The 15,702-nt window shown below is 34.5% G+C and overlaps 1 protein-coding gene across 3 annotated transcripts; it reads left to right on the forward strand.

Annotated features, from left to right (window-relative positions):
• Positions 1 to 10,648: 10,648 nt before the first annotated feature.
• Positions 10,649 to 14,534, forward strand: LOC149238956 (G2/mitotic-specific cyclin-2-like). Of its 3 annotated transcripts, none has more exons than XM_089373254.1 (11): positions 10,652 to 10,954; positions 11,064 to 11,194; positions 11,430 to 11,492; positions 11,612 to 11,654; positions 11,779 to 12,045; positions 12,394 to 12,534; positions 12,810 to 12,899; positions 13,011 to 13,235; positions 13,334 to 13,432; positions 13,729 to 13,907; positions 14,034 to 14,534. In XM_089373254.1, exons 2-11 carry the CDS (start codon positions 11,094 to 11,096, stop codon positions 14,170 to 14,172), a joined length of 1,347 nt encoding a protein of 448 aa, XP_089229380.1. In that variant the 5' UTR covers positions 10,652 to 10,954; positions 11,064 to 11,093; the 3' UTR covers positions 14,173 to 14,534. The 3 variants fall into 3 exon arrangements, with proteins under 3 accessions (XP_089229381.1, XP_089229380.1, XP_089229379.1); XM_089373253.1 differs by having other exon boundaries at positions 10,653 to 10,970; XM_089373255.1 differs by lacking the exon at positions 13,334 to 13,432 and having other exon boundaries at positions 10,649 to 10,970.
• Positions 14,535 to 15,702: the final 1,168 nt, after the last annotated feature.

Raw genomic sequence — 15,702 nt, forward strand, 5'->3', positions numbered from 1 at the left:
ACTAAAATATTTACAACAAAAGTCTTTAATGTGAACTTATTTATCAATTAATAATATGGTTGATTGATAATCATTATTGAGTTGAAACGAAAAGCTTTATGCGAAGAGAATCAATTAAATAGTGGTAGAGACAGAAACTATATTGCATCGCAACTATTCCCCTTGTTTGATACTATATCAATTGTCCATAATTACATATAAAAAAATATCAAGATAGAATGCTTCCGGAAAATTACATCTCAATTTTTGTTGATATGCATTTCAAACCGCTAAGTAGGTTCATCATTAGGGCATGGAAGAAGGTATCGATCCAACCAACAATTATATACTGTAGGGATGCAAAATAGCTAAAAAGTAAATGCTGAAAGAATAATAAAATAATTTAGATGAACATTACATAGTTGAAAAGCATAAAAAGAAAATCTTAAAACAAGGCATAATAAGGGTTTTAATAATAAGTAATAGTTACTTATTATGGCTGGTTTTAAGATTTTATTTTTATGTTTTTTAACTATATAACGTTCATCTTAATTATTTTATTATTCCTTCAACATCCCTACAATATATAATTATTGATTGGATCAGTGTTTTTTTCATACCTTGATAATGAACCCACTTAATAGTTCAAAACACATAACAACAAAAATTAAAATGTAATTTTGTAAAAACATTTTATCTTAACATTATAAATCACAAAAATTTACACTCTATATATAATCCTACAACTAACATATGATTCATCGTCACTTCTATATATAAAAACTATATATACCATATCGTTACATCGTGGGTATAATTCTTCATGAAAACTATATATATCCTATCGTTACATCCTAAATATAATTCTTCATCATATATACTTAAAATATATATATATATAAAATCAAACAAAATGGTCCACAAATATTTGTCGTAACATACTTTGACAAGTTCCAGTTCATATAAGAGGGACATGTTCAATACAAGTTATCTTAGTAAACAATATGAAACGTTGCCATGTTTTAATAGTTTACAAACTCGGATTTTGATGTTAATTTCTTTTATTTTTAATATAGGTTTTTGAAGATATAAATTACAGCGATTAATTAAAATTCAACTTCTTTACTCGTTGGGAAGTCCTATCTCAAGTACTTATTTCGAGGTTTTATTCATTGTAATTTAATTACAAGGAAAAGAAAGCTGAACTTCATACTTCTCCGTATAAAAATGAGTTTATTATATGTTTCGTCACCATAAATTAATTTCTTTTACTTATAGCAAAGTATAAAATAATTTCCTTTCGTCAGTTAACCATTTTGAGTCCTAGGGATGAGAGGTAAATGGTACTCATTTGGTGAAATTATGATGTTATTTATTTTAAGTTTTTTAATTTTATATTTTATATTTTATATTAAGTTAGTAATGAATTTGGTGAAATTACAGTGTTATTTATTTAGTTTTTAAATTTTTGATTTTATATCTAGTTAGTAAGTTTTTTTTTATAAGCTAGTGCAGTACTCTATTGGCATTACTATAAAAACATTGGACAATTACATAACATGGACAGGTCATCGCCCGCCCTTAAGGGAAACCAGGCTAACCATCTGAAATGTTTGAAAGCCATCCAAAAACAAAAAATAACCAGTCTTTCTATCCATGCAATATAAACAGCTAGGCTTACTACCAAGTTAGAGTCTTTGCCTTTCAGCATATATATAAACAAAACAGGAAAGAACCAACCATATTAAAAAGTCACTATACTGCTGCACTGCTGCGGACATGGCTGCTGATACCAGGTCTACTGCGGCGGAACCTCTTGCCCCTTCGTCTGCAACCCCTCCTTCTCCAGCTTAACCCCCAAACCGCCCGTCTGTAACAGCGTCACAATGTTATCCATTTTCTTTTCTTGCATCATAAGAATAATCTGAATATTTTTCAACTCCTTCTTCATGGTGGGAATGCCCTGAATCAATTCTGCCATCTCAAGAGCCACCTGTTCCATGGCTTTAGCTAGTAACCTCTTCATCCCCCAGTACACATGCAGCGACTGTTTGTAAAGTAACCGTCTGCCACGGGTATGTCCAGGATCAGGTAAGTATTGTTCCCAATCGTCCATCTCAGGCTCAGAATAACCCTGCAAAGCTTCATCTTCCATTTGTTCAATCATCTTGCGGATATTCGGATGAGTATCTATGACATACGCAGCTTCGGCCTCCTGCAGCCGCTTCCGCAGATCCTTCTTTCCCCGTTTGTGTCCTCGTCCCTTAGTGGCAGCCCCCTCCCCTAGATCATCAAACTGAGTTGCGCTTCTACGTCCCCAACCACCACGACCTGCTGGGCGGCCTCTCCCTCGCTGTGACCCTCTTCCCCGCATTACCCCACGACGACCTCGTTCAGCATCACTCCAATCTTGACTGTCATCCTCACTATTCTCCACAGTCCACATCGGTGGCTTCCCAATACCCACTTTACCTTTCCCTCCTCTGCGAGGTGCACCCTCTGCAAAACTCCTCGGCTCCTCCAATTCATCGTTCGAATCCCCTGAATATCGAGAAATGCCTTCTTCATGGTGTCCCCCACAGGGCTCTTACCCTTCTCCATTAAGTTCGCCGTTTGACTACACGTAAGCCTACCTCCGCGCCGCTCCTGATACTCCATCAACCTACAGACGCTGGGCTGATAGAATTGAACTACGAAATGGCTATCAGTAATACAATGCAGATGGAGGTTAAATAACCTACATGCAATGCTTGAGGGCCCAAGATCCTGCCACCTTGCGAGCCAAACCCAGCACGATCGACCTGAATTTAGTAATGAGTTTAATGTAAATTTATTTTATGTTGATTTATTTTACTTTGATCGTTTGAACATAATTATTTTTCTCACAAAAGTCTCCATATTTCAGATTTTAAATAAATATAAAAGTTATTACATTATGTAAAACTAAGATACATGTATTTTTAAAATATAAAATATTAAAATAAAAGTTATATTAAAAAAGTTTGATCATTTTTATAGGTGTAATCTAATTTATAAATTAAATGGCTTTTTCAATAGAATCCAATAATACAATCTCAAACAAGATTGTGAATTTTTGTTATTTAAAATACATTTTTTGAATGCATAAATGGATTCAATACCTTGAAAAACCCCCGCGTCACTCGAATTCTACAAATTAAACTCAAATTTTTAAAATCTCTACTAGATTTTAGGGGCAGATAGAGCAAGAGGGCTAATATATATCCCTAAAGAATAAATGGTTTATAGCTTCTCATGGGACCTGAGAATAGAAACAAATAATCAAGCTGAATTCTAGGCACTATGGAAAGAGTTGGATATCACCATAAGAAAGGGATAAAGAAATTAAAGATATTGGGGGATTTTATGGTCATAGTTAGGTAAATCTCCAATGTGACATCAAGTAAAAATTATAGACTCTTCTCAATTATCTATAGGATATCAATCCAATGCAAAAAAAATTGAAGCAATCTCCTTCCAGCACATTCTCATATTTTTTAAATGATGAGGCATACAAGCTTGCTAAGTTAGGCTCATAGATTGAGTAAGGAATTATTGAATTTTAAGATGGAGTAATGAATTTGGCTCCAATCCTGTGAAATTTGAATGGAGTTAATGCAAAAGGTTTTGTTGTCGCTTCGAAAGAAGCACATGATATTAGGAGTAAGGGAATTAAATGAAATTTATCAAGTGGAGTTCTACTTCCCTAGCATTGTCTTCTCAAAAGACCTTCCACGTGGACGAGGTGAGATCACCATGTATCATTCCTTTCTCATAAGTGATTACAGTTTGTACAAATGGGCAGGAGAGAGGATGTGTTATAATGAGAGACCGTATTTTCACCTTGTGCCCAGGATCTGACTAATTTCCTTTGAAGCCCCGACCATTAATGCTTGGAGCATCCCGTTTACTCAAAGTTATTCTACATGGTAGTGGAGGTTGATTTGAGATTTCATATGGTGTTAGAATTAATGTTTTTCCTCGGGCACTATCATCGATGGAGAGCGGAAGCGATGTTAAATTGGTACGAATTCTAGGAATTTTCACTATCTCCTTCTCACCCTCTATGCTCAAATTGGTGGCATAATAATTGGTATTCTATTATTATGGCTACCTTGGAGAGTTAAGGTCCAGAAGGGGGCTTGGACTGTTGGAAGAAATCAATGGAGAGGTTGTTCAAGATATTGATGTGAATGTTTGAACATAATTATTTTTCTCACAAAAGTCTCCAATCTGAAATTTAAAAGATATTAAATAAATAGAAAAGTCATTAAATTATGTAAAACTAAGATACTTGTATTTTTAAAATATTAAACATTAAAAAAAAAATTAAAATTTTGATCATTTTAATAGTCGTAATCTAATTTATAAATGGCTTTTTTCACCAGAATCGAATGATACAATCTCAAGCAAGATTGTGATTTTTTGTTGTTTAAAATACATTTTTGAATGCATAAATGGATTCAACACCTTGAAAAACCCTCGGGCCACTCGAATTCTACAAATTAAACAACTTAAACTCAAGTTTTTAAAATATCTACCAGATTTTAGGGGCGGATAGAGCAAGAGGGTGAATATATAGCCTTGAAGAACAAATGGTTTATAGTTTCTTATGGGGCCTAAGAATGGCAACAAACAATCAAGCTGAATTTTGGGCACTATGGAAAGAGTTGGATATCACCATAAGCAAAGGGATAAAAGAATTAAAGATATTATGGGATTTTACGGTCATTATTAGGCAAATCTCTAATGTGGCATCAAGTAACAATTATAGACTCTCTCAATTGTCTATAGGATATCAATCCAATGCAAAAAAATTGAAGCAATCTCCTTCTAGCACATTCTCATATTTTTAAATGACGAGGCATACAAGCTTGTTAAGTTAGGCTCTGAGATTGAGTAAGGAATTATTGAATTTCAAAATGGAGTAACGAATTTGGCTCCAATCCCGTGAACTTTGAATGGAGTTAATGCAAAAGTTTTTGTTGTCACTTCGCAAGAAGCACATGATATTAGGAGTAAGGGAATTAAAAGAAATTTGTCAAGTGGAGTTCTACTTCCCTAGCATTGTCTTCTCAAAATAACTTCCGCGTGGACGAGGTGAGATCACCATGTATCATTCCTTGCTCAAAAGTGCTTACAATTGGTACAAATGGGCAGGAGGGACTATGTGTTATAATGAGAGACTGTATTTTCACCTTGTGCCCAGGATCCAACTAATTTCCTTTGAAGCCTAGACCATTAATGCTCTGGAGCATCCCCTCTGCTCAAAATTATTCTATATGGCAATGGAGGTTCATTTGAGATCTCATATAATGTTAGAATTATTTTTTTCCCTTGGGCATTGTCATCGATGGAGAGCGGAAACAATGTTAAATTGGTAGGAATTCTAGGAATTTACATTATCTCCTTCTCACCCTCTATGCTCAAATTGGTGGCACAATAATTGGTATTCTATTACTATGGCTACCTTGGAGAGTCAAGGTCCAGAAGGGAGCTTGGACCATTGGAAGATATGACAGAGAGGTTGTTCAAGATATTGATGGGAATGTTTGAACTCTTTGTCAGAAGGTTGGAGCTCTTGGAGTGTGAGAGGGAGGAAAGGTTCAAGCTCGTGGATCATAAGTTCAAATGGTTATAGGCTCAAATGGAAATAAAAATTTCTGGTCTAGAGATGGAACTCCTACTATTAAAGGCATAGTCAAGTGAAGTCGCTAGGTCTACAGAGAATGATGACATGTATGGTTTCTTTGACTCAACACTTGACTCTCAACAGGTTGGCATGGATGGTGTGGTGCATGGTGAAGGACGATCTCGTGGAAAAGAAGCAGCAGCGGGGAACAAGTTTGAAGGTGGCCCCTCTAGGGAACCCTAATTAATATCTCATATTTATTATAAGATTGAAATTTTTTTGGTTCAAATTTGTAAAATCTACAAAAAGTTTCAATGAACAATCGTAGTGCAAAAACTATGTAGAGGCAAGAAAATTTGGTTATGGTTGTACTGCAACATTGAAGCAACATAAGTAATTGAAGCTTGTAAATGGTTCTAGCGATGAAATCCATACATTATAATATAAAGGTTTTGGCGATAAGATCCAGACTTTATAATACAAAATATAGTTGAAAAAGGCCATTTCATTTATAAGTTATACTACACCATTTTTATATTTGATAAATTTATGAGATTTACCCACCTAGAGATAGACAGAGACTTGCCTGCCTTACTTAGACGACTTACAGCAAGCATTTGAGAAGATGGATGGAAGGGCTTCACATAGAGCAGAGAGAGCTAGACTTCAACATAGAGCATTGGTCACGGGCTTCAAATACAACATTCACAGGCAGGCTTCAATAAATAACACTTGCTTTAAGATTCTTAGTGGTAGCAGTATCAACACTAGTACTCTCTTACTCAGCCTACCTTTACTTACGTGCATGCTATCCACCTATTTTGGTTACCAGACTTTACTTAACGCTTCATCCTACTTAGTTTATGGATGGAGGGAGTACTGCTTGCCCTTACCAACCAATTGATTAAGCCAGGTAGGGCTTAAGGCAAATAAAGTAATATTATATGTGAATGATATTAATTAATGTTACTTTTATAGATAAATATTACATCGCTTTTTTTCATTAGAAATAATATTTTATATGAAGAATATACATGTTTGGGTGTTTGAGTAAATGTTTAGATAACAAAATTCAAAACCGTTACAAAAATTGCTTAAGCAACAAGACTCAAAACTATTACAAGAAAATATTCATTATAAACTCAACATGTCACAAGTGGGACTTGAATCGAGGTGGGGAAGATAACAACATTTCTTCCAATCATCAAGCTAGATCCAACTGACAAACATTTCACAACTCTTTACTTGCACAATGTAATACATTTTTTTGTGAAATTAAAAAAAAAGAAAAGACTAATATACATCATTTTGTAGAATCTCATTATATGTGAAAAATGATATGCTTATGATGATAATGATTAACATCCACTAAGATTAAACTTGGTTTAATGGACCTTGAGAAGGTAAGGGAATACTTAGCTTTCTTTAGAATTTTATTTTTGTGGTTGAAAAGCATTAAGAGAGCATTCCATGGTTACCATAATTATGTTGAGTTAGAAGGTGAGGAGGGTTGGTAGTGGGACAAATCTTTTGAAATTGAGATATAATCTAGATATATACTGCACATTATAAAAGAAAGTGATTTTCATTTTCAACCCTCTTAGTGTCACAAAGTGACAAATTCTTTCATCCCATAGCATTTTGGAAATTGTTCAACCCCTAATTTCACTATGAAGCTTGTGGGAGTTTGTTCTCATTTTAGCAATGTTGATTTTCTTCTTTACACTACCCAAAACAGAGAAATACTTTTGATCTTTTAGAATAATGAAAGGATGATTTCTCTTCTCTGGGAAAAAAAAGGATTAATCACCTCCTTATAATGTCGTAATTTTATTTTCCTTATAACTCTTTAATGCAACATAATTTATCCTTAAATTTAAAAGTAATAATATTTTTAATATTATTCTTGCACTATAAATTGATTTCTTCCTTTATTTTGCAAAGATTTAACCAACACTAGGTATCTTTATACCATCCCCACTTGAGATAAGATTGTTTAGGCTAGAGTTTGAAGAAATTCTCGAAAGTCTCATCTTCCATTTTATTTAACTTATTCTTATACATTGAGTACTTGATCATAGTCATGCTCTGGATGGAGGAAAAGCTTGCTTTTGTAAAGATGATAGGATAAGATGTATTGTATTTAATTTTGAGATTGTAAGTTATGTAATTATTTTGGATATATTCTATCTTTTTCCATGAATTTATATAGATACTATAACCTCAAACTTTACACTCATATAAGACAATAAGAATAATGAGAGTCTCAAAAAAGAATGTCTTTTAATCTCATATCCAAAATTCTACTAAATTATACTTATTTTCAAATTTATAATAATTTTTTTTTCTCTTCTCAATATTATAATTTTACTTAAATTCATATTATCCATTCTAAAATATTTATATGAAAACACTTGCTTCAAATTATTATTGTCATATACTAAAGTATTGTAAGTGATGATTTTGAATTTAATTATTGTATCTTTTATTTTATCATGTATTCATATTATTTTTATAATTAATAAATTGTTTTTTAAAAATTTTAAATTCATTGTATATATGGAAATTTAATAATTTGAATATTTTTAATTTATTTTTATTTTTCATGATATTTTTATTAAAATGAATTTTAATATTTTAATTGTTAAATGAGATTTTTTAACCTTTTAGAAATAAAATAATAAATAATATCTATTATACATATACAATATATAATTAAGGTGTTATATTAATAAAAATATATATAATTTTATTGAAAATAAATTTAGGAATAATTATAAGAAATGAATCTTTTTAGCATAGATATTTCCATAGTCAATAAAATATTGTTATTAAAAGAACTAAAACTCAGTTACATTTTGTGTTTGCCATTAATATAGTATTGTCCTTGATTGGCCAACAAGAACCATCATGTCTCTGAATACGATGATCTCGGTACTAGTCCATGAACATTTTGAAACAACATCTACCAAAAATACAATCAAAACAAAGACATCTAAAAAGTTCAAGTGATATACAAACAAAAAAAAACCTGCATATGAGCTAAAAAGTATTCATATGGTATTCCAGCCACGACCAACACTATGGGAGAGCACTGTGCCTCTCCTCCTGGATAACACCATCCGAAACAAATGTAAAAAAAGTATATCCTTTAGCATCATTCAATCCCATTTTGGACGAAGAGTTAGTTGTTCCATTTGTTTCCATGTAGATATGTTTAATATCAAAACTCAGAAAATTTTGTGTGAGTGCACCAATTCGGTCTCGCCATCCTCTGAGATCTGGAGGATCAAAATTTGTGTTGCCCAAAATGTCATCAATGATAGTCTTAGAATCACCATAGACATGGATGTTCTGGATTTGTTTTCCTTTGGAAACCAGAGAAGACCCCACAAAGGCACCATCTCCACCCTGGAATTTGTGCCTATCCCCCAAACTATTGCAACTTATAGTAATAGTTTCCATTGCTATGGAACCATGCTCCACAACCACATCTCTTCAATTGTGCTACACCATCAAAAAATCTTGCTGACAATATAATTTGAGGATGAAAATATCTCCTCAACTGGTCCTTAGAAGTCATCATATGTGGTTCCATATACTCTAGCCAAGCAAGAAATTTTGAGCAAATCCTGTAAACATTAACTTGAAGCCCACGAAAAATAAGGTGATTTCCGGCCTTCCAAATTTCCCAGATTACAAACAATGGGATGTATCTGTGTGTACCATGTCCAACGAGGCCTCGCCGTAAACAATGCTCCAATGAAGTGAATTTTTTGAACGTGATTTTGAAAAAGAAAAGAGTCATAGACCAAATCTAGGGAGTGATGTTGCAGAAAAGAAAAAGATGCAAAACATATTCAAAATCACTACCGCATGAGGGACACTGTCCAAGACCTTGAAAGCCACATTTACAAAGATTGTTCCATGTTAAAATATTGTTTTTCCACACCAACCAAATGAAAAGAATGATCTTCAGAAGGGCATTCAATCTCCAGATAGCCTGAAACCATGGTGTCGATATATAATATTGTGTAAGGTGCATGATATGTTTATAATTCTCTGCAACCACCACAAAACCTTTCTTGAGAGTCTCATCCCATGAAAGGGAATCATCTCTCACGTTCCTGCAAAGCCCAATGCTTTTAAGTGCAGTGACATAATTGTTCCAATCCAAAGCCATTTGCCCAGACGGTTCAATATGTGTTGCTTCTTTCCAAGTCGAAAGGGAACCATTCTAGTTGTTGATTACTTGATCCAATAAAAAGATACCTCTTTGGTGAAGCGCCATGACCGTGCTTTCAAAAAGCCTTGTGGAGTCGAGAACACCAACAATCATGTCCCGACCAATAATCAACATATTTCCCCTTTTGAAAGGCCATTTCAACCATTGCAAGAACCATTTCTTAATCTTCTGAAAACTCGACGAGATGTACGATCCCATCCTTTTCCCAACCTCATCTATTTTGATCGAGTCAATGATGAACCTTCACATAAGATATTTCACTGCCAAATACCTCCAAGATCTACTTGCAAAAACTCTTTGAAAAAATGTAAAAAAATATATATTATATTTATAGATTTACCCAACATTTCAAGTGAACCCTTCACCCATAAATATTTTTATTAAAATTATTTAAATTAAAATTAATTTTTAATTTTAAAATAAAATTCCAAAATTTAACCCCTTTTATAATTCACTGAAATACTAATCTAAAAGGTGTCATCCTTCTCAAATAATAATAATAATAAGTTAACCCACATTTACGGTAATAATAATAAGAAGTTAACCCACATTTACGGTTACGATTACGATTAGTATCCAATGATAATTGTACTCATTGAGCAACAAAATATAATAAGTGTTATAACCATTAAAAACAATAAAAAACTAAAATAAAAAATTCCATTAACTCACATATTGGTGGAACTCATAAAGATTTTCAACGTTGAAACTCATTGAAACTCTCTGACCGGCATGGAAAAAGCTAATAATGAGTTGTCCGCCTGGTTATTCAGGATTCGTATGATGGTGACCATGAGAGTGCGAATATTTTATCATTTTCTACAATCAGCTTTTCCTGAACCCACGCAAGTCGGAAGAAAAAGCATGAATCTAAACCGTCTGTCTTTTTATCCGTTGGCGCGGCCTGTGGACACATATCCGTTGGAGCTTTCTCGATCATGGTGCTGTTGACCAACAAAGTTTTCATTATTATTGGGTGTGCTCTGTTCATTCATTCCTCCACTGCAGCTTCACGTTCTTCCTGCTTCATGTCGCAAAGTTGATCTGAATTGGGTTTCTCTATCTGTGGTTTGTTACAAGTAATTTCTGACGTGGGTGGGTAACATGGAGTTTCAATTGGGTTTTCTCTATTTGTTTGTTTTAGCTATCAGGTATTGGGTGTTTATGGATTTGTGTGAATTCCTGCAGGCAGGAAAAAACTAGAATTCTCAAACGACAATGAAGAAGAGCAGTAATCGCAGAGCGCTGGGAGATATTGGGAATCTTGTTGGTGCCCTCTCCAACAAATGCGTTGTTAGGAAACAAGCAACAGAAGCAGGGTATGCACATCTATACATTTTATTTCAATTAAAACTTGGTTTTGAGAAAACAGCTTTCCCCGGTTTTAAAATTGTGTGAATCAATTGCCCTTCAGCAATTAAACTTAGTTTTCAGAAAAAAGTTTTCCCCGGTTTTTTAAATTGTTTGAATCAATTGTCCTTTCGCAATTAAATTTAGTTTTCAGAAAAAAACTTTCCCTGGTTTTTAAAATTGTGTGAATCAATTGCCCTTCAGGAACCATGTCGTTGGTGGTAAGAAGTCCATTGCAGTGCCAGCCGCCAACCGTCCTGTCACAAGGTGAGCACTGAATTCGCATTCAATCAACATGTATCGGTTTCCCAACTTTAGGCACAAAACCTTAAGATATTTTTCAGGAAACTTGAGTCAGTGATCTTCTGTATCTGATTTTTTCCCAGGCAATTTGGTGCGACTTTGGCCAAATATCAGCACTCGCCACAGGTCAGGCCATTTTCAATTTTCCCACTATGATTTATTTCCAGAAACAATCTATGTATGGAGTGCCTTGTATTGGCATTTGCTAATTGTAAACCGGAATAATGCTGTGTATTGTGTGTGTAATTAGGTTGCCCCAAAAGCTGAACATGAGCAAGAGAATGTGCAATGGGGAGCCAAACAACGAAGAACAATACCATACAAAACGGAGAAATCCAATATCAGACCTGACTTTGAGAATTCTGCTGTGTCAAGGGACTATCGCAAACCAATAAACTCTGTATTACCACGCCGTCCCCGAATGATGACTCGGGCTCAGGCAGCGTCATTGAGAATAAATTTGTTGAAGATTCACGAGAATAAACGCGTTTTAGTGGATTCAGCAGTTGATGACAAGGTTAGTTACATAGCTCCTATATATGTGTTTCTTAAGGCTGCCTTTTCATGGATATGATTTCTTCTGATGTACCCCAAATTCAGCTTTTAAGATCACATGCTTTTCTATAGCTTCTTCCAATATGATCCGAGTACTAGAAAAGCGCTTCACATCTTAAGAATGAGAAAATTATAGGGCACAACATTTCGACCGCTGGAGCTTTAGGTTTATGTATCCAAGTACTAGAAAAACGCTCCACGTCTTAAGAATGAGAAAATTATAAGGCACAACATCTCGATCTCTGGAGCTTTAGGTTTATGTAATAATATGGCAAAATGTATGATTCCTGAGAGTATTATTTCATGGCAGGAGGATATAGATGAAAGCACTGAAATGGAAATAGAGGAGCCAGAGGACCCAGTGCTTAACATTGACGAAGCTGATGCGGGCAATCCATTGGCTGCTGTTGAATATATACAGGATATGTCTAAGTTTTACCGTGAAACAGAGGTCAATCTCTGCTCTTTATAATATACAGATTAAGTTGATGTATCTGTATAGGTTGAGTAGTTCTTTGAGCCTCCTAGATCATGTTACTCTGTTTATTCAATTAGTACATAAGAATACAGATTACTTGTTCTAAATTATGTTGGTTGCCATGCTTAGACAACATTCGAACTCTTAGATCGGTGTGGATTTAAGGGCCTAAAATTGTACCCATTATTGCCTCTAGCAAAATATCAATAAGAACTTGCAAATAACTAACCGTGTGGAATTCATGGCAGGTCTTTAGCTGTGCTCCTCCTGATTACATGTCTCGTCAAACTGACATAAATCACATTTTACGAGCTATTCTGGTAGACTGGATTATTAAGGTTTATCCTGGACCTTTTCCATTATTGTATGAATTACAGGCTGATCTTTATCTTTCTGAAAAATTGAATTCTATTACAAGTACTGATGCCATTTCGTTTCTGTTTTTGTAGGTTCACTGGAAATTTGGCCTCATGCCTGAAACTTTGTTCCTGGCAATCAATCTTATGGATAGATATCTTTCCTCTCAAAGAGGCTTAACGACAGTTGTGTTGCAGCTTGTTGGCATAACTGCCATGCTTGTAGCATCGAAATATGAGGAGACCCATGTTCCACGTGTTCAGGATTTTATGAACGTTTCCGAGCATTTTTACACAGGAAATGATGTTTTGCGAATGGTATGTAAAATTTATTAATGCATTTCCTTGAATTACAGAAAGCATTTTGTGTTTGCTATTATCCGAGACAATCAATAATAACCCCCCCTTGATTTCAGGAGAAGTCTATGCTCAGCGCCCTGGAATTTAATATATCTGTCCCAACTCCTTATGTCTTCTTGAATAGATTTCTCAAGGCAGCCCAAGCTGATAAACAAGTATGTAAGCCTTATGTCATTCATGTTTATAAGCTTTGTCAACTTAGAGTGCAGTCCTTGGGTTGATGTGATAGCATCCTCCCTCACTCTGGTACTGACATCAACAAGGTTTTGGTAGCATGCCTTGTGGGCCATCTCTAGCATGTCGGTGTTATATATTTGATGTCTACAATGCTATATTACTGCCCTGGCATATAACCTACGATGAGATTTCATTTCACATCAATGCTATTATACATTATGGTGCTACACATAAATGGATATTATGATGTGACTCTTCTTTTGTGCCTGTGTAGCTGGAGATGATGTCCTTCTTTTTGGCGGAACTGTGCCTTGTGGAGTATGTTATGTTGAGATACCCTCCATCCATGTTAGCAGCTGCTGCAGTGTATACTGGCCATATCACCCTTAGAAAGTTTCCATCTTGGAACAGAACAATGGAGTGCTACACAGGCTATACTGAAGACCAACTTCAGTGAGTTGCAGTGTTCCCCTATTCCTTCCCTGTTTTAATTTATAAAAAATTGCAACGTAAATATTGAACTTCGTACTTACCCTGTTACTACTCTCACTCATTGTTGGGGCTTTGCTTGCCATGCAGAGAATGTGCCAAGTTGATGGTTCGCTTTCATCAGAATTTGGGGAACAGCAAACTTATAACTGTCCACAAGAAGTACTCCATGAAGGAATTCAGCAGTGTGGCAGAGTTGGAACCAGCACTTTTCATTATACAAAGATAGTTATAATAGCAACCACTTGTCCATATTTGTCATTTTTACCCTGTGCCATTCTTTATTCATGTGGTAGTGGAACTTGATTTTGATCTCTGGCTCATTGATTCACTACACTACAGAGCTGACTTAGATCCAATTGTATAGTGCAGCTCAGTCAGTAGTAGTTTATCAATTAGGGAAGAGAGAGTTATTAATAAGAAACATAAGTTAGGGAAGAGAGAGTTATTAATAATAAACACAGGTGGCATACCATCCTTTACAACTGGTTGGAATTGACCATGCTTGATTGGGATTGACTAATAGTCTGGAAGTTCTGCTGTAATATATTCATTATTAATTCTAATTATTCATTCATTTGCTTATGGCTACTCCTGATCTTGCAATTGAGAAATTCTACTATTATAAAGAGTTGCAACCTGTTTGGATGGATGTTTATATTTACTTTTGTCCAGGCCAACATCCATGTTATGGAAGGCGAGATGAGGGAAGAGAGCTTGACAAGAACAAAAAAAGTTTTTAAGTGCACAAAGTGGAATAATTCTGAACCAGTTGTGCAGTTATGTGTTGATGGCATGTAGAGTAACAGAAAAATGATGAGATTTCACGGACAAGAAAGATGTGATGCAGAATGTACTTAATATAATTGAAGTGTGTTACGTTCACATGTGCTACTTATTTATATATAGAGAGAGCATTCATAAAGATTTCAAAGTAAATCACACCAGATATGAGTATTTGTTATTACTATTTACAAATTGTATTACGAAACTAAACCTTGAAACTCTAATGTAAAATTCATATGCTTGAGCCTCGTATAGTATTGTGGTTTTGAGTTAATCACATCAATACTTGGTGAATAAAGTAAGTGTAGAGATTATAAGATGTATGGATTTGACAACTAAGTTATATTATAGCATTTATGTTTTTTTTGGTTGGCTTAACCTACGAGGGATTTGAACTTTGAATCTCATGATAATTGACAATTGCCAATTGAGCTGCCCCATGGGCTATACTAGCGCATTTATATGAGTAAGTTGATTGTCTTATCTCAGGTGAACCCCAAATCATATTCTTGAGCCTTGTGTGGCATTGTAGTTGTGAGTTCATCAGATTAATGCATGGTGAAGAAGACACAAGAGAGAAGAGATTATAGAGGATGTATGCATTTTACAACTAAGTTATGCTATACAATAGTTTTTAATACATGAACAAGATGATTGTCTTTTCCAAGGTGGCCACATGTCACTAACTGAGGTCGAATATTGCATATACCAAAACATGCTGATTATAATGTGTGTTAACTTAATTGAGTTGAACACCAATTTGTCTAAGATGTCAGAGCAGATCAAAATAAATCACACATGAAAAGAGATATATGCTGAAATATGAACATTGTTACAAAGAGTATCACAAAACTAAGTTCGATCACTCCAATAGAAAATACTCCTGTAACTTTGTCTCAAAATATTGAGAGTTAATCACATTAATATATAGTGAAGAAGACGAGAAGATACTAAAGGATGTATATGGCAAAAC

This window comes from Pinus tabuliformis, chromosome 8 (assembly GCF_031772625.1).
Source record: "Pinus tabuliformis cultivar Carrire ecotype Pingquan chromosome 8, CPIR1, whole genome shotgun sequence".
NCBI classification, from domain to species: Eukaryota; Viridiplantae; Streptophyta; class Pinopsida; order Pinales; family Pinaceae; genus Pinus; species Pinus tabuliformis.